This window comes from Tachypleus tridentatus, chromosome 9 (genome assembly GCF_004210375.1).
Source record: "Tachypleus tridentatus isolate NWPU-2018 chromosome 9, ASM421037v1, whole genome shotgun sequence".
Taxonomy (NCBI): domain Eukaryota; kingdom Metazoa; phylum Arthropoda; class Merostomata; order Xiphosura; family Limulidae; genus Tachypleus; species Tachypleus tridentatus.
This window is the reverse complement of record NC_134833.1, coordinates 127451282-127476406: the sequence shown is the minus strand read 5'-3', so window position 1 is coordinate 127476406 and position 25125 is coordinate 127451282. Positions and strand designations below refer to the sequence as shown.

Here is a 25125-nt window from a genome sequence, read left to right as displayed (position 1 = left end):
ATCACAATGTTTAACCCACGTTAGTTTCGTATCGTAGGTTAAACTTAAGAATTTTGCCGAAGTGTTCCGTTTATGTACAGTTTAGAAGGATCTTTATGTTTGGTTTAACTTGTGAATATTACTTGATTTTTAGGCACGTTTATTTTATTCGATATCTTTGCCAGGATTCTACCAAATAATTTAATAATGATGTAGATTTGTCGCTGCTATGGATGGGGTTGGGTCACTTTTCCAGATCGTTACTTCGACCGCGAATTGCGAAGCGTACTCGTAATTTGAGTCTTTTAATGGCATATAACTCGCGTATATGATGAATAAAATATGGCTAACTACCCCTCCTTACGGGATGCCAGCATCTGGTGTAAATAGCTCTGAGAATGCTTCCCTGACATTTATTTTACAGCTTCTATTTACCAAAAAATTGAATATCCAACAGCTAATTCCCTAGGGTAGTTCCATTTCTGTCATGTGGCATTTTAATAAATTATGCCACACTGAGTTGAAAGGTTTTTCGATATCGAGAAAGCATGCAACAGTGCATTCGTTTTTATTAAAGCTATATAGAATTGTTTCTGTTGATCTTACCAGGTGATATGGCTTGTCAAAAATGTGTAAATATGTTTTGAATTTCTGGTAATTTTGAAATTTAAGCAATTTGAAAGTCTATGGCTAATTATTCTCGAGAATGTTTGTATTATAACAGTACTAAGTTTTGTTTGTATTCAAGATGCACGTGCATCTTACAATCTAAAATACACACTTCATTTCAAAGGATTTAAGCAAAAGGTGAATTTAAATATATTTTAATAGACATTTTAAAAAGGTTTAACGTTAGATCGTAGTATAGCACAAGTATTGATGGTATTAAGGACGATAAAGTTTAGCCCTAATAAAACAAAGCAAAATAATGTACATAAGCTACAGTGTTAATTTACCTCTATTGAATATATTGAACAATACATGTTTGAGTTGTTTTGGTATTTAACCATATATATAATGAAGTGACTAGTTTAATACTGAAAAGTTCATGCACAATGGATACATTATAGTTTTATCTAATCAAATAAAATACATGACTTAATATTTGTTAAAATGTGCACAGTTCAAGTTTTGATGTAGAATATCTTAGAATTATATGTATAGTAGATTTACCACCAGATGGCTTGAATACATCTACCCTAAACACATACACCCATTTTTACATATAACATAGCATGAAATAAAGCTGTTAGTAACAACATTACAAAATGTAAGTTGGACACTACAAATCACTACATAGGTAAGTAGTGATCAACTGAAATAGTGCCACTGGTTAAATTAGTGTACACATTTTAATACAGACTATTAAAAACATTTTTCAATACCTCTGATGTCATGAAAATGTTTCAACCCTTGAAATGTATCACCAATACAATACAAATAAAACATACTGGATAAAATATTTTATTGTAAATTAGCTATCCTTTTGGGGAGGTGCATAATACTGCCTCTACAAGTATGTTTTTGTGAAGTTATGTCACACTACTTGCAAAAACTGACAATAAAAATCATAAAATTATTTTAAAAACTAAGGGCATTTCTAATAATTAGAAAATTGTAATTTTTAACACTGACATAGGAAACGTTTTAAATGAAAGACAGTCTATCCTCACAAGATGGTTAACTTGTTATGAAGTGACTACAATCTTCACCCACTGGGCTTCAGTTACACGGCCTCTGCAAAACCAACACGAGCATTTCCGTAGTCAAATTCTGTGTAGTAACGCCCAATAAAAACATCACCCAGAATCCACAGAGGTCCCATTGGTTTAGGCACGTCAAGACCTAAGAAACCACTTAGACAAACTGTTTGTCCTAACTGACTGACCTGTGCACATAGAAACTGCAAGTTTAGTAAATGTACTACACCAACATCAGTATGCCTACAAGTTATACAAGTAAATCAATAACAAATAAATATCTTCAAAAACAAAAAAAAAAAAAAAAAAAAAAAACTTCGATTTTCGGAGCTTTTCGAATTTCAGAACTTTTAAATATGGGATTGTGGAGTATCAGTATAACAGATGACCCAACTTCACACCCACTTGACTCACGTCACTCAGCACTCCTACTGATAACAAGTCTCTGCTGTTCACCGATAATTTTTTCTTGCTTTTAATTTTGGGACTGTGTTTAATTTCACTGAAAAATGATTATGGAGTGCTGCTCAGGGCCCTACTGGGATGATAAACTTGTTCTAAAATCCCAAAATTCTGAATTCTGAAAGAACTGGCCCTAAGGGTTCCAGTAAAAAAGGGATTGTGGACCTGTAGTTCCATCTATAAGAACATTAGACATGAAGTATCTTAAATCATTCCCATATGCTTAAAACATATGTTACTGGAACCCAGCATGCTATTATATTAAATATAGACAATAACGATACTACATACAACACAAAACACACTCTTCTCTTAAAAGATTCGTAAACTTCACACTTAGATTATAAACTAAATACAAAACTATGACAAAGGTTGTTAAAATTCAAATTTAACAGACACTTGTGCTATATTATGACAGTAACTAAATACAGATACTTTATCCCATGAAGTAAAAGATATACAGATAAGGATCATTAGTAAGTGATACAAATTAAATGACAACTGGTTAATTCTCATGTTTATAAACTAAAGTTTCAGTTTTTGTCATTTTAAAAATATAAATTTCAAACTGTACTTTGTAACAGATCTGTCAGTTCAAGGTTTTTCACCTTTTTCTTACTGACCAAGACATTTTCCTTTATATTCATGTGCTTATCAAGTGGACTTTGAGCCAAGCATATCACTCATTTTGTATCAGTCACTTGGTAACACTTTGCTCATGATAGCCAAAACCTCACATGAGCAAAGGTTATGGAATAATTCTCTCCTGTATAGCAGAGGTTAAATTACACCTCTCAAAGAAATAGAAAAAAAAAAAAAAAAGTCAGATTAAAGTAACATTAGACCATAAAACAAGATGAAATGCAAGCAGTGCCTGAATACAAAAGAAAAATACCACAATTTAAATAATTTAAAAGTTAAAGCACTGAAGTTTTCATTCACACACAAACATATATACGGAGCAGCATTAAAAATGCAACAAGTAATAAAATAATTTGTTTCATACAGGTTGTGCAATAATAGTGCAAACACCTAGTGTATTAAGAATTGTTTAACTGTATGTACGTTGTTGCGTTTTTAATGCCTCTCAGTATATGAACATTCACACACACAATGTTGTATAATCAAAACAGCAGTACTAATTTATTATACATAATTCATATCTTAAACAAGTTTAAGTGAAGTTTATGTTCTGGTTTTCATGTAAAAATATTGAAAAATTGTTCTTAACATTAAAAGTTACAGAACTGTTCCCCTTTGCATGTATATTCAAAACCAACCATTAAAACTCTTAAATTACTGCTTCCAGCACATCTGAAAGCAAAAGTCAACTAAAATAAAACTTATCTGAAGATGACTCCTACTCTGCAAAAATATGCCCTACAATTCTGATCATTAAGCAAGAAAAAAAGATGATGCATCACTGCTAGCAATTTTCTCAATAATCTTGTACATCTCAATTTGTCTTTTTTCAAGAGAACAGTTCAGAGATCATAACCTGTCCTCATATAACCTTTCCATCCCAGATATCATCCTTGTAGTTCTCCTCTGAACTGTTTCTCAAAATCTAAAAGGTAAGGAGCCAAAGACTAAACAATTCTCTAAATGTGGCTTAATTGGTGACCTATAGAGCAACATTATAACCTCTTTTGATTTGTATTCAATAATTCTGTAGATACCTAAATTCCTATTTGAATTACTATTAGAAACATACATTGCTTCAATATCTTACAAGATCCACCAACCAGAACATAAATATCCTTTTCTTGCATAAGAGTTAAAAGTTACTTATAGTAACAGAAAACAGGAGCAAATAACTCATTTAATATCCTTAGTCCTTCAATACAACTGGGGAAATTCTATTTATTATCCTTTTTAATGAAGTTGAAAATTTATCACTGAAAAGACAATTTACTTCCTAAAAACTTGCTATTGTACTCAATAGTTGAATAACTTTGATGGTCTAGTTTTAAATTGTTTTGTAAATTCAAACAGTTGAAACAAGTCACATTTTAGAAACTGATCATCCATTGTTATTCAAATATACTGAAGCATAAGTTTCACAATTTTAACTTCATATATAGCGTCATTTATACAATTAAATTTGTCTTTGTGACAGCTAATACAGTGATATATAAAATTTTATCTTCAGTATTATGAAAACTTTCATTTGAACCTTGGCAAGTTTACTGGTCTTGAATCAAATTTATATTAAATGATCCTTTTGATTTAAAAACTTTACCTTATGTATCAACTTTCTTTTATAATTTGTTGATAGTAATTAATTATAATGTGGTTTCCTCCTATGTAAAATTGTTTATAATACCCTCATTTCCAAAGTTTTTTTTTCCTTTTGTTTTCCAAAGAAAAATGCACAAATACACAAATGATTATCTGTAGTAACAATGTTTCTTACCTTCAGAACATAATCAGAACCATTAAGAGCAAAGTCTTTACCACCCAGAGTAAAAGTAACTGTTGGTAGCTGGGGGATGAGTTTACAGTCCACCATGTACTTAAATGTATAAAAAAAAGAATCAAGATTAACTTGAAATTTGTTTCAAAAAAAACAAACAAACTTGCATTTAGCACTTAATATTAAGAAGGAACCTTCTTGACATATTTTTCTTTCTATTAAAGACATAAATAGTAATGATGGGGAAATTACACTACAAAAGAAATAAAATGAATACATTTAACTACAACCAGGAACTTTTGTAAGCATATTTTAACCCAGAAGTAGAAGTTGTATTGAAATCCCAGGTCAAAGCTGTTCAATGTAATATATTTGGTATAACAGCTATCATTAACTGTCCTTGCTGAGGCTGTAATTTTAAAACTATAAAATAGCTCATTAATATTTGCTGAACTTGAGTATGGTTGAACATACTTAAAGTAAAATCTACTTGACCTTGAAAATGTTTGTACTTCAAGCATCTACAAGATTCCTCAGAAGTCAAACAGTTTGTGTAAAAAAAAATTATCAATATATTTAGTTTTATCTTATATTTTAAAATAATATAATCTGGCTCAAGAACAGAACATGTGTTTGAAACAGCAGGTACTCAACTCCTAAACATGTCTCACCCCATAAGGAGATCCCCCCCCATGCACAATATTCTCTATAAAAACGAACAGTTTTGATTAATATACATAAGATATTAGAATATATGAAAAAAGACATGTGAAAGCAAACTAATTCCAAGATAGTTTAAGAAATAAATTAAAAAAAACGTTTCATATAGTTCCCAACAAACTACATGAACTCACATTATTATTATTATTTATACAAATACATTTTAAATGTTTTTCAAGTTATCAAAATTCAGCAAGATGCATATATTACTTATACAAAGGTCAGTATGCTCAGAGTCACTATTAGGAATTATCATCCTCCAGCTTTTTTGTTTTTTTTCTCTCTAAATCATGCTATCAGGGGAAGCATCAACAATTGAAATATAAAAGTAAGGTTTAAGTTAGATGTAACTATGTATTTGATGTGTTATTTCCATTTACAATACATCAAAAAAAAGTTAAAGACATGCTAAATATTACTGGTTGAACCTTTAAACCTACCCAGAGCAAATTTAAATTAATATTATTTCATGCATATCAGGACAGATGGTAGGGGTATTAACACTTTTACCAAAATAAAGATGATCTAAGAAGATCAAAATGTTCTTCTCTGCTTTATTTTGGTGAAAAAAGTTTATATTTATATCAGGTATCCCAAGATACATTTTTACTTTAAGTTAAATTTGTCATTATGAATTAATATTATTACACATTTTTAATTAAAAAGACAATGTGTAACATTCTGAGAAAATTGATATTCTATATTTTGTTATAGTATTATTAACAACACATGCATTTATTGATGTAGTTTGAATTAAGAAGAATTAGATGCCTCCTATTATTAACAAAATATTCTGTACCAGATAAGTGAAGTTAATATCACAAATAAGCAATGACAGAAAAGCACAGCAAATAATTTACCTCTCCCATAGCTAAAGGTGTAGCTCCAATTTCCTTGTTAAGTTTTTGTATTTCATCTGTGGGGCCAGCAATTAAGGAGGTTCCAGTGTCGGCAATAGCTTGACAACCACCATTACAATAAACTCCTTTCTTCTTATTAACTGAAACTCTGTCCAAGTAAAGAATTACATTATTAAAGTCACATCTTAAACTCACAACACCTAATGCTTAGATGAATACATTTCAAAACTGATTTAAATAATCTTTGGATCTCATTATGAAAGTTTAAATAATAAAAACCACAAAGCTAACAAAATCATTTATAGCAAAATAAAAATTTAGTTTTCAAAAGAATTTTTAACCTTTCCTTGGCCACAAAAAACAAGCTTCATTACTTCAAATAGTTAAACATGTATAAGATTGAATGTAAAGACTGGTTGGTTGATTTAGTGTTTCATGTCACAAAGCAGCTAGGCTATCTGTGCCAAACATCCAGTAAAAAGTTAAAAGTAACTTCATAAAAGGAAATGAAGGTAAAAACAAAAACAAAGTTAAAAAATAACATAAAAAGCATAAAACCTATGTTTACATCTAGTCTACAACATTAAGAGAAAAACTAGAGTAATTTATGTTGTTGACTTTCTGTAGCCTAACTGTAATTATCAAAAACTTGCCAGGAAAACTAACAAGTAAGTACCTAAACCACCACCAGTCACCTGAAGTTGGCCTTTCCAGTCCTGGTTCCAAGTTATTTGACATTATGGCCATTTTGAAAAAGGAGAGTAACAAAAAGGTTTTAAAAGACATGTAGCCAGGATGACTAACAGTAATTTAAACAGCAGCGTTAAACACCTGAAGTTGGCCTTTCCAGTGCTGGTTTCGAGATACTTATTGTTATGACCAGTTTCTAATTTCAAATCGAATTAGATGAACTGATTTTCAAAAGGGAGCCATATTAAAAAAGGTGTAATGTATAAAGTTAAAAACTCAAATAGCATTAAAAAGATTAATGGCCTATAAAAAACTAAAAACATCACCAAGGTGGATAGTAGTGAATCACCAAAGCAGTCTAACATTATGGACAAAGCTTTGGACAAAACCTGTTTAATATGGTGCCATCGTTGAGAGTCATAACGATGACAAGAAAGTAAAATGTGGCTTATTGTGATCCGAGTGTTACACAAACTACACACTGGTGCATCAGTTTCAGATAAAAGAAAACAACGAGTTAAAAAAACCATGACCAATGCATGACCTAGTTAAAACAACTTCCTCTTTCCGATCCTTATGAAAGCAAGACAGCCAAAGTCCAATATAGGGTTTTATTTGGAAAAGCTTGTTTTTGCATTGCTCACTCAAAGTTGACTGCCAGCTGGCATGGAGCTGACCCTTGAATACAGGGCCATATTCCATGTATGGAACAGGCACAGCACTGATAGTGCTAGAGCAGATAAACTTAACTGAATTGTTGGGAAGCTCGTTCCTGTGAATATTAACGTGACCTGGTATCCAGAAAAACTGGATAAAAGTAGATGTTAATGAGAAATGGGCCAGTCAGTTTTGAATATCGGCAAGAACAGGGTGTGAACCAACAGAAAGCAATTCCAGAGCCAGTTGAGAACTAAACAAGCCTGTATAAATAAGTGCAGTTTCAGTACTGCTTAGCTTCTACGTGGATCCAGGGCAAGAGAAATGGCATACAGTTCAGTAGTGAACACAGAAACTGTAGAGAAGATTCTGTGTACAACCACAACAAACCATGGCAGAGACTACAGTCACCTAATTTCAAACCATCTGTTTAAATAGGAATGGAAAGATGGTTTGAAAGGTGTTAAGCAAATAGCAGACAGTATTTCCAATCAGATGACTTAAAGGTAGGTCACATTTGGAAACTGTAAGAAGCCATGGTGGGATGGGCTGACCAGTGGATACAGCAGTGTTATCCAAGGACAGGCCTAATTCATCCAACTGCACGAAGATACAAAGGCCAAAAGGAGCAATTGCAGACTGCCTGTTTTGAAAATGCATGGCCCATCAAGGAAGGAAAACACAACCCCAGGTGGGATGCTTTGGTAAGGAATGAAGTTTCTAAGCATATAGTAAAAATAGTTGCAAACGACAGAGGTGCAAAAAGGTTCATAAGACTATGTATAAGCTCTGAAACTGGGAGGTGCAGAAAGCCCCAGGACAGAGCTGAAGTCCTTGATGATGAATAGAGTCTAGCATCTTTAAGGCTGATGGTCTGGCAGAGCCATACACCAAATGATCCATGGTTGAGTTTTGATCAAATAGGAGCATGATATATCTTTAGCATGGAACATCAATCTACTCCCCAAGTGGTGGAAAAGAGAACAAGGAAAATGTTCAGTGCTCTTGTACATTTGACCTGTAGCTGCTTGATGTGTGGTATAAAGGTCAGCTTACAGTCAAAGATAAGTCCCAAGAACTTTGTGTCAGGGACCACAGGCAGCACAACTTCACTGATAGAATTCAGGATCAGGGTGAATATACTGTTGGCAGCAAAAGTGCATGCAAACAGTTTTAGAGAGAGAAAAGTTAAAACTGTTTGCTGTGGTCCACTTCAGTAAACAATTGAGGGCAGTTTGTAGCTGCCACTCAATATACCTCATGTTCGACAACTGACAGGAGATGTGAAAGTCATCGACATAGAGCCCGTTTTCAACAGTGAGAGGGAGTTGTTCAGTGATAGCATTAATATTTTTATACTGAAAAGTGTGACACTCAGAACATGGTCCTGAGGGACTCCAAGTTCCTGTAGAAAAGAACGGGAAAGTGTCAATGTTCACACGAACTTGAAATCTCCTGTCTATTAAAATTTTTTAATAAAAATATATATATGGAGGTCTTGCAAAATGCCATACCTCCATGTTGTGTCATAAGCCTTCTCAATGTCAAAGAATATTGATACAAGATGTCATTTGAGAAAGCTTCTCTGATTGATGTTTCAAGTCGAATCAGGTGGTCCATGGTGGAGCACTGTCTTCTGAACCTACACTGCAGAAGGGGGGGGCAAGATATGCCAGGTTGTTTGATTTGAGAAACCAAACAAGATGAGCATCAACCATCCTCTCTAAGGTCGTACAGAGACAGCTTGTCAAAGCACTTGGACAGTAGTTTGAAGGAATCTTGGGATCTTTCCCAGGGTTAAAGAAAAAGGTAGGACAATAGCCTGGTGCCAGACATCATGAAAAACATTCTCCTGTCAGATCCAGTTAAAAACAATCAGAAAATTAGCAAGAGAAGCAAAAGATAGATGGCACACCATATAGTGTACATCATCAGGTACAACCGATGTACTGTCAGACCAATGAAGGGCCAATTTGAGTTCCACCAGTGTAAATGGACAATTATAGTCATAGAGACAACCAGCTCAAAAGGAAAGAGGTGATTGCTCTGCCTGAGTCTTGATGGCCAAAAAGTGGAGGAGGAAGAAGTACTAGATACCCAGCAAAAGCTTTCACCTAGAGTATCAGCTACTTCCTGGCCATCAGAGAGCAAACTCAAGAGGGGAACAGAATTATATTGCCCACTGACCTTTCGAATCATGTCTCTTATGACTTTGGAACTGGTGGTAGAAGATATGCCAGTTGTGAATTTAATCCAAGATTCCTTCTGGCTTTGATGTCTTACCCACCGAGCATGTGCACAAGCCCACTGGAAAGCAATGTGGCTCGAGAGTGTGGGATATCTACGGAAAGTATCCCAGGCCTGTTTTTGAGCAATTCCATACCATGTGGCAGGCAGGATTCCATTGTGGATGAGGATATAGTGGAAAACTCGTCGAGGTTTAAGGAAAACATTGAGTAGCTGCTTGTATAATACAGTCAGTTACTGCTGTAACACAGTCATCTATTGATGGCTTACAGGCAATGGCAGGATCAAGTTCTGCAAGAAAAATGAAAGAGGGCCAGTTTGCCTGATCTAGCATCCACCAGGGCATGCAGTTCAGGTGGCATTGACCACAGCCAGTCTCTCTCAAAATTATAGGAAAATGGATTACTGCCTCGTAGATTATCATCAACCCTCCATGAAATGTGGGAGAATAATAAAGGGGAACAAACAGATTAATAAAAGTAAAGGACTGACTAGGTGGCATGAAAATAAGGAGAAGAACCAGTATTGAAAAGAGAAAGGTTGTGATCAGAGAGCATATGCTTTACAGAGCAACCCCTCCTATCAATATCAGCACTTCCCCAGAGGGGAGGATGTCTACTAAAGTCCCCCAAGATGAAAAAGGGTGACAGCAACTGTTCAATTACAGCATCAAGGCCTGATTGATCATACGTCTCTCCAGGTGACAGGTAGAGAGAACAAACAGTGATGGTATGACCCAAGGAAACACGGATGGCTATGGCCTCCAAGTGTGTCAAGTGGCAAAGACAGGGTAGGCACATGCTGATCAACCAACAGTGCCACTCATCCATCACACAGCCTGTCATTTCTGTACAAAGAAAACTGCTGAAAGGTGACCATATCAGCAGGTTTCAGAAGAGTTTCCTGTAAGGAAAGACATGCAGGATAGTAGGAGGCAGTGTTTTTATGTCATCCAGATTAGAACGTAAACTTCGACAGTTCCTTTGCATCTAGGTGGTCATGTTTATATATGTGTAGACAAATTGGGTGGAGAACCCATCTGTATACAACCATGTCTTTTTTCCTTACTGTCCTTATTTGAGGGAGGTCTTAACCTCCATGGATCCTGCCCTGGGTCAACTGGGTAGGTCTTTGCTGTTGGAAGGGGATTCCAGTGACTGTGGATATGAACGATTGTTTTGCATCTTGCGATACAAGAAGGTGACGTACTCAAGGAAATGCCCATACCCAGAACAAAAAGTGAATCTTGGGGTTTGTTGGAATGTATGTAAGGGACAGAGATTGGTGTTGACGTTGATTAATCACTTTTTTAACCATGGAGGTCAAAAGAATTTTCATTTAGTTTGAGAACGATTATTTTGGAGGCAGAGATTTGTCCGCACTCCCACAGCACCTGTGAAACAAAGTGCAGCAGCATAGTCCGAGATGAGGTGGTGAACAGCAATTTTCGAACCTCAGGATAAGTAATGTCATGAATTCTTTTTAAACACTGCACCTCTTTCTTCCAACCATTTAGGGCAAGAACAAAAGTAGGACGGGCGAGAGTCATTGGAATTGATGCAATGAGGGTCTGCTTCATACTCATAGGCATTATGGTCCTTGCTGTTGTATGGAGCACACATCAAGGAAAAACAACATGACATTTTCAAGTGGCTGAACCACTGACACTGAAAACAAAGAGGGTTTGGAAAGTATAGCCATACTCTGCAATTAAGATAACCTGCCTTGATGGTGGCAGGCAGACATGGTGACGTACATGTGAGAATGAGAACATTGGTTGGCACCATAACATCATCTTTGTAAGTGGATATATGCCTCATTGCAGAAATTCTTTGGGTGGAGAAACCAGCGAGAATCTCCGACTCTGAAATGTTCTTCAAGTCCCTCTCAACAATAACTCCTCATGACAAATTCAAAGTAGCATGAGGTGTAACCTCAATAGGTATATCCCTAATGGCCTTTCACTGTATTGAGATGTAGATGCTTCCACCAATATGTCACCAGATTGAAGCTTCTTTACTGACTCTGGAGAACCAGCAAGTCCCTCTAGTCCCTTCTGAATGAAAAAGGGAGACATTTGCCCTAAAGGTTTGTCTGAAAGTGAATGCAATATAAGAAAATGAGGTACAACAGGTGGTACAGATGGTGAGGTTTCTTCTCAGGATCTTCAAGATGTGGTCATTTAACTGTAGACTGTTTTTTCACTATTTTGAAATTTTTAATTGGAGTATCCATAATAAAGACAGGGAAATTTTGGTGCCCACTGACCCCACCCACCATGGAGCCCTACGAGGGGATGCACTACAATGTCAAACAAGGACACTGCAGCAACACCAGGGTTTCATGAGCACTATACCCAAACACCAGCATCAGCTACAATATCCATAATACCTGTTGAGAACATCCAACACTGGTACTTGATTAACCCTAGCCTGAGTGGACCAGCCAATTGACCCAAGAGAAGCCACTCCAAGGATGCCCGTCTACAGGAATTCAAGGCCAAAGTGGTGTGTTAGGGTTGGACCCTTCAACCACCAGGATCCTCTCCTCCCCTTCATGGATTGCCATGCATGGCAAATATATGAGTGGATATTTAGATGCCAGAGGAGGTAAACTGAAAGAACAGAATCTTTCCTGGGAGGTCCCCTCACCACGTACAGGAATCAACACCAAGGATTTTTAGAACAGTCATGTGATAGAAATGTACCCACACACACACACACACACAAAAGGCAAAATGGTCTTATTGAGTTTGTAAAATGCCTCTAAAATATATCAGGTCATTGAAAGAGAAAGTCACTGCTCTTAAAAAAAACGAAATTTTCATACATTTAAACAACAAACAAAAGACATTCAAAAAGTGATTCTTCAATCCTTTCTACAAAAGTGAACAAAATCCACACAGCAAAACATCTAGCATGTCAGTAGACTGCAATTATACCCAAAACTACTTAACAAATATTCATCTGAAGAATAAAAGCTATTGTAAAGAATAAGACCCCTCTAATATAATAAAGTCACTACAACAAACATAACCACATCTTTTACTGCTGATAAAAATGTAATAAATATACTTTAAATTAAAATCTCACAAGCTTGCAACTACATTTTGAAATCAATGACAAATAGGACAAAAAAAAGGAATGAAGAGACCAAAACCATAGAAACACTATACAAACATTCAATGATATAGCACCAATAGATTCCTCCAATATATAGTCTGCAAAAGTAGCTATCAATGTACACAAGACATTAGCTGGTTGAGTAAAAACTGAAGAAGAGTAGCGAAACAAAAAAAGTTGATATTGTGGTTCTCTGAAGAATTTTAATCTCTTGAAACATTTCTGATGGCCATTATTAAGAAGCAAACAGAACATGATTAGAAGGTGGAAAATATTGTATTCTGTACTAATGTGTAAATATATCTGAAACCACAAAAATTACTTTAAGGTATATCAGTTAATTCAATTAAGACTAAATATAAGCAGCATCTAAAACCAAGAACCAAAATGATGTCACCAGTCCTTAACATACATGGTTACATTGTATAAATGTAGACTTTTACACACTAACACTTTCAATAATATAAACTCAAAAGCAACAACTCGCAATACTGGAAACAGTTACAATTTGTTTGTTTTTTTTAATTAAAAATTAAACAGTATATTTAGCTGTAACTGGAAACTTTTGGTTACAAAAACATTAAAGTTACAGAAACCAAACTTACGAGTCCATGTTAAACTGCCAGTAACCTCTCTTGCTCACATTAATGTAAGTAAAGTTGCCTTTGTAGTACTTTGGGTCTGAACCTCCAAAGATTATCTCCCCACCTGGACTGGCATCAGGGTTTCTAATGAAACAAGCACAGTTAAATGAAAAGCTAACTACTATCACCACCATCAATATATGCAATTTTATTTTTTAATTATGAAGTTACATGAAAGTAAAGTTATATTTGTTTTGACTCACCTGTTTAGATAGAAAGAGAAAACCTCTCTCTCTAAAAGTTTTTGTTTGACCATGCTATCAAATACTGGAGTCACCCCATCAACTGCAATTGTGGGAAAGCCAAGACCTAAGATTCCATCAAACTTGGCAGCAACAAAAGTTAGACCTGGTTCTGACACAGCTTCAGCAAAAGTTTGTGCCTTAACCTAGGATGACGTTTTTTGTTTTTTTTAATTATCAAAGTTCAGCATTTCCACAAATATTATCATGGTTAATTTTGATTACAACAACTTTTAAAATATATTTCATAGAAATGAAGTTTTATACAACTAACATCATCTTGTAACAAGTAAAATACAAATATATTAATTAGGTCAGTATGCTAGACCAGCATAATTCAAGTATTAGATTATATATATTAAAAATTCTACCAAATGAAATCATTTTCCCACAACTAAAAATATGGAGAAAACAAGTTATTTTAACTTTAGATTTGGTTATTAAATTTCATGCAAGTTACTCAAGGGATATTTATTGGAGTCCCTAATTTAGTGGCAATAAACTAAAGGGAAAGAAACTAGTTAACACCACCCATTGTCAACTCTTAAGCTACTCTAATCGAAGAAAGGGGGTTGACCAATAACCTATAACAGCCCATGGCTGAATAGTCGAGGCTTGTTCAATGATGGGATTTGAATCTCCGATTAGCAGATAATTTCAGATCCTCAGCCATTAAGCCATACCTAATATGAATTTTAGAAACACTACATTATAGACAGCAAATCAGCAAATTATTATTATTTTTAATAATCACTCTACAAGTGTAAGAATGATTAAAATAATTCCTATTCTAGACACAATGAACAAATATTAAAAAAGTCAATATTTATGTTTTGCATTCAAAGTAGAATAGCAATTGTATGTTAAAAACACTAGAAATAAATTGATGTAACAGTTAAGTGTTTCAGTTACAAAAAGGTTTACCTTTAATGATAAATCAACGATGTTGTACAATGATGACTCAAATGTTCTTTGTTAATGTGCATTTATACACAAATTTAGTTTCAACATCTCATAAAACAAAATGAGATTTAGACCCTTTCAAAAGAAGAAACATTTCATCACTGGATCTTAACCATAAATAAAGATTTTTCTAAAAATGAGGGAAAAAAGTTAGTATTAAATAATAATGCATACTCTGTTTAAATAACATTCGAGTAACAAAAAACAATATTTACAGTAAGTATCATTTTAGCAATGCTATTTTACTAATGACAAGAGTTCAGTAATAACAGTAACAATAATCAACATGTTTTAAAAAATGTTAGTAGCACAAGATTAAGAGATTATCATTAAGCACAAAGCTGCACAATGAGCTACCTACAGTGCACCCTCTAAAATTTAATATTTTCTTACATTGGAAATGTATTTCCAACAACACTTACCTCCACTGATACTGCAGCTATTCTTCAACATTGTCTTTGCCTATCTAAGCATAGGCTTACAGGTTTCAGTTTTGTTTTGTTTTTAATACACCACTTAAATGACGTTGGCAATACATTTTGTAAATATTTCCACTCAAGCTAATGCAACCTTTAACATGTTACTGTATATAAGTATGATGCTCAGATAATATAATCACTTCAAAATATTGCACCATCCCAGTCACTAACACTGGTTCTTAGCAAGAAGATAGGGCAGGAGTGTGTCAGTGGAGGTAAGTATAACTGAAAATACATTTTCAGTGTTATCTTTCAAAAACATACTTACCATTCACTGATACTATAGCTAGAATTCCACAATGAGATGGTAGAGAAGTTTGTGAGAACTTGTTCATACACAAAAAGTCTATACAGAACAAGGGTCTATCAAGATAGTGGCATATGAGTGAGGGAACCACACTACATCTAGAACAGGTATGGTCTTCACTGGATATTTAATTCCTATATTGAAGGTGCAACTGTATGAGTGATTATCACTAAAGGTCAGCCCCAATCAGAAAAGACTCAACAACTCAGGGTTGGAATTAAGTGGTTCTGGTCCCTCTATCCCATGTCTATGGCATTTGGACCACAATGTTAGATAGATACACGCGTGATTAAGTCCCACTGTGTAGCCATGGAGTGAAGTATTCTAAACCACAAGAATTATGATGACAAAGTGAACAACACCAAAAAGGACAAACTTTTTTTCAACCTGAAGAAGCCTGAAAGGCAACATTCTAGGCACAGAACAACAGGATGGTATATGCATTACTCAACCATAATTCATCCTAACTCCCCAACCAAGTAGGGAAGGAGCATCCCACTTACCCCTATTATGGAAAGGGTGCAGAACATTATGCTCAACCAAGGACCCAGGATGGGACCTCATTGCATTTGGATGTGTGAAAAGATAGGGGACCTCCTTCCATGAACAATATACTAAAAACTAACATTGATCAAAAAGAAGGAAAAAACCCCCAGTAGAAGACTGCCATATCATGTAAATAATGTGTGAGAGAAGAAACACTAGGAGAAATCCAAATATTGAGCAAAAAAAAATAAAGATAAGCTAGATAACAAAGTAGGTACTGAGAAAGTTGGATAAACCAAGTTGGCAATGAAATTATGTAAATCTTTGCCTGCAAATATTACCTTTCATTAAGTTACAATCATAAGGAAATCCTCAAGATGATGCAAATATTGCAATCCATCACAAAACTATGCACAACACTTTGTCAGAGAAAACAGTGATCAATGCTTTGTTGTGAAAAATAAAAAAAACATATCTGAGAAAAGTGCTTATATAGAATGCAAGGATAGAGGACACTGACATAGGTGGAGAGCTTTGCAAATTGTATATTGCCAAGAGCATTTTATGGAGGTATAAAATGCTGGAGTATGCAAGACCAATGTTTAGATAAGTAAAGCTAACATCAAGGAATAGCTATAGCATCAGCAGATGGTAAGCATGTTTAGTAATAAGAGGTAACTATCTTTTCTTCTGCATTTAAAAAAAAAAAAAAAAATCATGCTCATCATGTATTTCATACTGATCTTAAGAAAAATATAAAAAAGTCATGGATGTGGACCCTGCATTTGTTTTCAAAAATTTAGATACTAAACATTACTAAAAGATTATGCCAGTGTTAAAATGTTTAGGCTTAAGTTTCTTCCCATACATGTACTTTATAAAATTATAGTTTAGTTGGATTACTACACTAACAAGAAACAGTACTTCAGTTACTGTCATTCAAAAATCTCAATGTACTTACTGCAACAGTGTCCACTGTGACAACATCTGTGCTTAGAAAACCAGAGAGACTACCAGAGCCATACTGGATGGAAAATTCTGTTCCATTTTTCTGGTAAGTACTGGATTTGGTACTGTCATATTTGTTATGGAGCACTAGAAGTAAAATGATAGTCATTATCAATATTATGCACTTAAAAGATATGCAACATTTATTGAACAGTAATAAAAAAGCAACTATTCTTTCACAACTTGTATTGCTTAACACGATGCGCATGTGTGTGGATTTCTCAAAATTATTTATCAAATCAATTTTTGCATTAGTAATGTTGTAAAAAGATGCCCATTGTTCCCAGAGTTCTGTAAATTAAGTAACAACTAAAACTTGGCAATCAGTGGAATTTGCTAACCAATTAATCATTGGACTCATTAATCAGGTCACTTAACACATCAGGTAGTATTCTTATATGAGCCTAATCTTCCTATTTTAAAGCTTTTGTGAACATAATAGGCCATCAGGTATAAGTTTTGTATTTAGTTATATTGTACATGAAAAATGTAGTATATACACAACAGTGTAGGACCTATATAATAAGATGAAAGTACAGGTAAAAACTGCTGAGTTTCTCACTGTACAATTTTACAAAACTACTGGAACTAAATAAATTAGTTCATTGTTAACAATAACTGTCCTTAGAGTTCATGTGATAAAACTAGTAAATACATAAATTCAATAAACACAAATTTACACCAATCCTGGAAAAATAAAAAACAGTACCATGTTTGTTATTTGGCAAAAAACTTCATGATTACATCTTTGCAGAGATTAAAAATAAATTCAAGTTGGAAATCAAAGTACGGAGAAATATTTAAAATTGCTGTAATATGAAAATAAATCTTTAATTATAAACGTTTTGATTTTTTTTTTTTCAATTGCATCACCAGCATCATAAACTTCAAAAGATAATTACAACTTAAGCAAGATATTGTTGATACAGACAAAATTTTAGAAAAAGATTAATTTACATGACTAGGAAGTGGAGATTTTACAGTACAGGATGGAAGAAACTGCAAAAATGCATGCACTAAGAAATCAATAAATCAAACAACACAGCCTGCTGTATAGATAAGGTTTAAAAGCACGAGACAACAGCCAGACATGTTTTCTTTTAATACTTCCTATCAATAAGTTACCAGCAAGCCTTTCCCAAGCACAAAATATATCTTCTTGCCACAACGTTTCTTTCAATAAAACAATCTTACCCTAACATCAACTTCAAAGTATATCTAATTCAAGTTAAAACTGCTTACAAACACTAATACAGGCCCTATCTCAGTAAGGTTTCAGAAACCACAAAAGTCCTAAGGCTTCCTAATACACACACAACATTTCATTTAAAACCTCAAAAAACACAGGATTTGTAATGAAAAATAAAGTAGCTCATCTTTAACAATTATTCTTCTCCCAATGCTAATTTTTATACATTACTTGTGATAACAATTAATTATATATAATGGCCTAAAAAATATAAGCTACAGAATTTAATTACTTAACAAAGAATAAAAATACAAGTTGTATTTCCATAATATCTTAAGTTCTTATGAAATAATATAAAATTAACAGCATAGGGTCCTTTTCTGAGCTTTGGAAAAGTCATTTTCACCAACTTAAACATATATATATCACAAAAGATTGTTTTGAATTTTGCATTAAGTTACTTAAAGTCTGCAAAACCATCCCTAATTTAACAATGAAAGACTAGAGGAAAGTTATCACTGCCCACCACCAACTCAGGCTACTCTTTTGTGAATAGTGGGACTGACTGCACATTATAATAATAATCCATGACTAAAAAGGTTAGCATGTTTGGTGTAACGGAAATTCCAAACCACAATCCTCAAACTCAAAGCTGCAACCACCTGGCCATGCCAAGCCTATCACAATGGAAACTGGTGAAAAAATGAACATGCTTTTATTAAAAACAGTAAATTTATGAATGAATTTTTCAGTACCACAGGAAAAAATCTTATTTGGTAGCAGAGTAAGTTATGTTAAAGAAATTAGTCATTCTCTCAAGTAAATAAAATTTGTTTATACTCTTAGTCTTTATCTCTAAAAATAAAAAGTTTACCAAAAAAAAACTATACATTAATATTAAAACAGATTCATCCTAATACAAAAATCCATAAGTATGAGCATGTCCATCATCATGTATATTGACCATGAAGAAACCACAAAAGGTAACATTGTGTTAAATATATTTTATACTTATCTGAAGTGCAGAGGTCATTAACTTTTACCAAAATTAATTCTTAATTCTTTTTAGTAACAATAAACAATTTAACTACTCACAACATGCAATGTTTGTCCACTTGCACTTCTTAGATGGCACCCACAAGTTAGAGGATCCAGTATCAAACACAACTTTGAAATTTTGTGGGGGAGTGCCTATACCGATAGGTCCATAATATTGGGCCTATAAACAGACAAGATTAATAGAATAAAAGGCTTAAAATGGACATAGTAAACTCCACCTTAAGTTTAAAAACAGACTCAGACATTACACATTGCAAGAACAATCTTCAAAGCATATATTGATATTACTTTGATGATAAATGTACAAAAGTTACATACAACATTTTGTGTGCATGTATGCGTGTCACAAACTTCCAATCAATTCATCTCAAAATCTACTCATATGTTATAAATCATACATTTTATTTAGCAATGAAAAGCCCTCCTCCTTCTTAAGATATACTTTACAATAACTGATCTAAAGTTCCACTTACATATTTCAATATCTTATTTCAAAACTCATCTTTTTATTCCAATCCTTTTTCATGAATTTAAATAAATTTTGTAAAGTTAAACTATTGCTTTAATGAACCAACAGTAGTAGTGTTGTTAGTAGTAATAACAATGTGCAATGGATTTGTAAGGAAAATTGGCTTTCCAAATATTATTTAAAAATACAACCTAAACTGGTTTTCCAAGACACTGTTTACAGATACAATTCAATAACATTTACAGAATTAAGATTCCAGGATAAAATTACAATATGCAAATGTTTGTTTTTAACAAGAGTTCAATCAAACTAGATTTTCATTACTAGTGATATGCATTAGAGATCAGTGCTTAGGCCCTTGTTTTTACTTTATTACAATAACCATTGTTAATAAAAGCATAACTGAAGTTTTGATAAAAGTCTTAAGTACTCTTAACTGTAACAAAGATGAAGAATACTATAGAAATACTTGTACCAACTGATAACGCTGTTGTGTTATAATGTCAGTCACATGTTTGATACAGACAATAACCAATGAACGATAAAGCAGGACCTTGGCATAGTGGTAAATAACTTGAAGACAATGTTACGTTGCTAGCAATAAAACTGATAGAGTTGTCAGATAATACATTAGTAATATTCCTGACCCTAAGCATTCTACAAGATATCAGAAATGACCTTCATAATACAGATATTAATCCATTCACCAAGACATTAAAAATATATAAATCTCTCCTTTTGTTTTGGATTAATCAATACAGTGGGCAACTACTTGAGGACTGGAGAATTAATAAAAATCACTATTTTTAAAAGAGATAATAACAGGTCTTCTGGAAATTAGACTAAGTAGTCTTACTTCTGGTAAATCTAAAGTACTGATAACAGAAACTTTGCAAAATCACATAGAGAAATATGGCATTATAAAAGGAAGACAACATGGAGTCACTTAAGGCACATCTTGTCAACATTATTGAAAAACTGAGTTACCTGGACAATGGATAGGGTGTGGAACTGATATACATGGATCTTCAAAAAGGTTTTGATAAGATACCACACTTAAGGTTAGCATAGAAAACCACATGAGCAGTGGGTGGAGAAAGACTGGTTATTAATGAAGTTCAGACTTGATCCTTGTTACTACTGGAATGCCTTAGAGTCAACTGCTTTGGCCTTTGATTTTCTTATTTAAATTAATGATCCTTATAATAAAATCATACATAAAGGTAGTATTTCTAGCCATTCTGTTAATAATACTTTTATTTATGTTATCATAATTTAGGCCACACGTTTAATAAAGATAAGAACTCACTCAATGGTACGAATAAAAAAAAAGCAGGACCTTAGCATAGAAGTTGCTTGAAACAAGGACCTTTGATTTCTTTAATCACAAGGGGTGTAGACAGAAATATATAAGGGGGTGTATGGATGTCAGCCAGAGTTAAAAGTTAACATACCTGGTAGCATTTTGTTTTAAAACAGATATTTTGCTACTAGTTATTTGCTGCAGCAGCATTTCACTGATACCTTAAATACAGCAAATATGAATGCATGCTGATTTTAAACCTTGGTATAAGCAAAACATTTATACAAAAGATGGAAACACTGTTTTTAGATTGAATAGGAAGAGAGCCTTAGAGCATAAGAATGCATTTCAGTTATAATTTGAATTACATTTTTCATATAGATGGAAAACACTCAATTGTGTCATTAAGTGAAGTGAATCTAGCATTGTAGTAGATAAGTCACTCAAGCCATTGAAGTAGCAGTATTGCTGATAGTATAGTTTAAATGATTTTTGTAGATATAGGATTTTGGAATGTGAGGGGGTTAAACCCTTGGACCAAACTAAGTTTACTGATAAATAGGCCTAATTGTAATGATACATTTACTTCTTCAATAAGAAGTTAATGGTATAAAATGTACCATTATTGTTTTTAAAATATTAAAAGATATACTGTTACAGTATTCATTAATGCTATTTATTTTAGAGTTACAGGAGAAATGTGAATAATAATAAACTCTTGGTTTTGGTTTAGTCATCAAGATAATATACAGATTTACTGAAATGAGTTTACAAGAAAGCACAAGAGAAAAGAAGGGTAAGAGATGATGTAATTGAAGTTTATAAAAAAAAAACAAAAAAAAAACAACTTATCTAGGGATACAATAAAGGCCTCCAGTTTCCTTGTTTTGTATTGTGAAAACAATACAACAACAATAATTAAATTCCTGAAAAATAAAGGGAGAGTTTAAATTATTTACACTCTAAGTTAGGTGTGCAAAGAGCCATAAAGGACTAAAAATGTTACTTTTAACCTCCACAGCTGGTTATGTAAGAAAATAGCAATTGTAGAAATAAGCTAGTTTTACCAGATTAAAAATATCAATTGTACAAGTTTTAATTGTTCTCTATTCTACTACAAAGAAAAGTCAGAGATAAAAACATATATACAGTTAAAGTATTAAAAAAGTTTTGTATATTTATTATAATTGAGTTCAGCATTCTTTCAAGACTTACATCAAGATAGTTTGACAATGGTTCTGGAAAAGGCCCATTTCCTTTAAAATGGAAGGTGGGTTTAGCTAATTTCACAGGTGTTCCAACTTCTTGAAGGTGCCGTCGAACAGATTTCATTCGATACAAAGGAATTCTAAAAGAAAAACTTCTAACATTAATTTTAGCCTGTACAAGATTAGACAATACAATCAATGCATAATAGTTAAGAGTACTATACACTAAGATTATGAGGCAAATAGATTGCACAGTTGTACCAACTGTAAAGTCACAAATATGCTGAGATTATTACTAGAAGTCACTTCAATAAATTGCTAGAATATGAAAATATAGTATATTAAATATGTAAAGTGCCCTAGATACATGCATCACTGATAGTTAATTTAAATTAAGATTATAAAAACATTGTTTCTAAGAGGTTTAAGATTACCTGGAGAACTAACAGGATAAAGATCTCCAATTTCTTTGAGCTACACTTGGAAAACAAAAGAATGGAAGGACAACTTTGAAGATGTGTACAACATAGTTTTAGTTTTCTGTCAGAATGTTTGGCTTGCAAAATGACTTATCAAACAGTAGTGTAGGCTAATGCTTCACAAGTTTAAAATGGAAGTTTACAATTTCCTGAAAAATAAGAAGAGAGTACTTTTCCAAAGAGTGGGTGTGAAAGGATAGTCTTAAAAGAACCTCATTAAATAATTACAACAAATGTGTGTAAGGGTGTGGGTATTTAATTTACAGAAGTTATTTCATTGGCCAAATTCTTGATGGTTAAAAAGATAATAAATGTATTTTTTTTTTATATATAAAGGGATAGTTCAAAAGAAACTACAGGTCTATTAGTTTTCTTTTTTAGCCAAATATTTTAAATTTATTATTAAAGCCATTAAAAAAAAACAACAGAATTGTGTTACCTAGGCACATTTTCAAATAGATACATTTGACTACTGAAGTTGTTTTGAACCTAGTCATCCATTACTTATGCCAACAATTTTGATAAATATTGGAAAAACATAAATTACATATTTACTGATGATATTATTACGCTCGAGAAAAATATTCTATTGAAAATATTTCTCTTAACTAAATGATCTTGACACTCTTCACTACTGGACCAAAACATGGAAAACAAGTTTGAATATTGACAAGTGTAGTATTATGCATTCAGAATAAATGAACATCCAAAAACCTTAGAGTTCTTCCACCACCTACATGCCATACACTGATAGAGAGAAACTGTGTCAAAGTGAATTTCAAGCAAATTTAGAGTATGAGTGATGTACAAAAGTGCACATCTGAATATTGGATGTAAAACCTTGTGGTATACTTATAAGGACAATACTGTTGTCAAAATAAAGAATCTGCTGAAAAATGTGGGTAGAGTTAGCCAGAGTAACAAAAACTTTGATAAAAATATGTTAAAGACTGTCTTACAATGGTCCCCCCAAGAACATCTCCGAACAGGTTTGTGGATTGAATACATTCTTAAAAGATAAAAGAAAAAAAAACACGTTATTTTTATATTATTGAAAGTTTAACTAGAATGAGACGATTCTGACAGGATAACATTTTCAGTGATGTCGAGAAACCCACTTGTTGAGAAATTTATATGCAAAAAACGGCTCGTTTGGGTTGAGAAAATATTTTACATAGAAGAGCGAAAAACCGAAGAAGGTCGAAACGTTGTTCGCTCTTCTATGTAAAATATTTTCTCAACCCAAACGAGCCGTTTTTTGCATATAAATTAGGATAACATTTTGTAACCACACAACAAAACGAAGTCTTAAAATAATTTCTTAAATGAATAATACATAAAAAATTATATAAATGCTTATAATTCCTCTTTAAAATACTAACTTAATACTTAGTAATAATTTAAAAGAAATTGTCTGGACTTTAAATTTTTTAAACAAGTTTTTACATATATAACGCATAGTTTGTTGTTGTTGTTTTTGTTTGGTTTTTTTTTACACTGTTTCATGCAGGAAACACACACTTTATTAACTTAATGAAACATACAGGTAGTAAGTAATTAGTAATACCTTTGTTAACCTGAAGGTAACATAAAAAGAGGTCGAAACGTTGTTCTCTGCTTCATTTTGGTAAAAGTGTTAATACCCATACCAGCCGTCCTGAGATACACACAAAGTAGTATTTTTCATACTGACGGCTATTGAATTTTAAAAGCCTACTCAGTCGTGGATAAATGGTACAGTATAACTATAAAACTTAAGTCTATTCGACAAATATCAGACATAAGTTACCGTTTCCAGCTGTAGACTACGTAACACATTTCACTAAGGTTTGAAAACCATGAAAGATTGTTAAAAACTTACAAACACTGCAAATGAAACAACTACATTAGTAATTACCTTTTCAGTCCTTCACAGATAGAAAGCGCAATAAAAACGAAAGACAAAACGTGAATAAAAACCTTCATTTTCTAGCTTAATAATATCTAAAACATCCAACCCAGTAAATTAAATTAAGAAACAACCATCGGAAACAAGCTATTATCTGTTTCTTTGAATGACGTTATTTATCACAGTCATATGACCGACAGCCTGTACACTGCGAACACGCATGCTCATAATAGTACAAAATGTCTGTGGTTTTACTTTTATAGTTTTAATAATTCATTCTTTGTTAACGTTATCAGATGACGTTTCGAAGAGATATTCACAACAATTTTTTTTTTAATTTCGCGCAAAGCTACTCGAGGGCTATCTGCGCGAGCCGTCCCTAATTTAGCAGTATAAGACTATAGGGAAGGCAGCTAGTCATCACCACCCACCGCCAACTCTTGGGCTACTCTTTTACCAACGAATAGTGGGATTGACCGTACATTATAACGCCCCCACGGCTGAAAGGGCGAACATGTTCGATCCCGCGACCCTCAGATTACGAGTCG

The 25125-nt window shown here is 33.3% G+C and overlaps 1 protein-coding gene across 1 annotated transcript; it reads right to left on the bottom strand.

Moving 5' to 3' along the window:
* Positions 1 to 1427: 1427 nt before the first annotated feature.
* cathD (cathepsin D) lies at positions 1428 to 24809 on the bottom strand. Its single transcript, XM_076457146.1, has 9 exons — positions 24587 to 24809; positions 22218 to 22350; positions 19267 to 19390; positions 16936 to 17069; positions 13701 to 13885; positions 13459 to 13581; positions 6138 to 6285; positions 4558 to 4656; positions 1428 to 1867 (listed from the first exon to the last, which is right to left on the bottom strand). Exons 1-9 carry the CDS (start codon positions 24652 to 24654, stop codon positions 1706 to 1708), a joined length of 1176 nt encoding a protein of 391 aa, XP_076313261.1. The 5' UTR covers positions 24655 to 24809; the 3' UTR covers positions 1428 to 1705.
* Between the last annotated feature and the right edge of the window lie 316 nt (positions 24810 to 25125).

Coding starts and splice junctions, on each gene's coding strand:
- cathD (XM_076457146.1), bottom strand. CDS start 24,654: ATGAAGGTTTTTATTCACGTTTTGTCTTTCGTTTTTATTGCGCTTTCT. Junction 6,286..13,458: donor TGGCAGTTTAACATGGACTC/GTAAGTTTGGTT, acceptor TTACTTGGACAG/AGTTTCAGTTAATAAGAAGA. Junction 4,657..6,137: donor CACCTTTAGCTATGGGAGAG/GTAAATTATTTG, acceptor TATACATTTAAG/TACATGGTGGACTGTAAACT.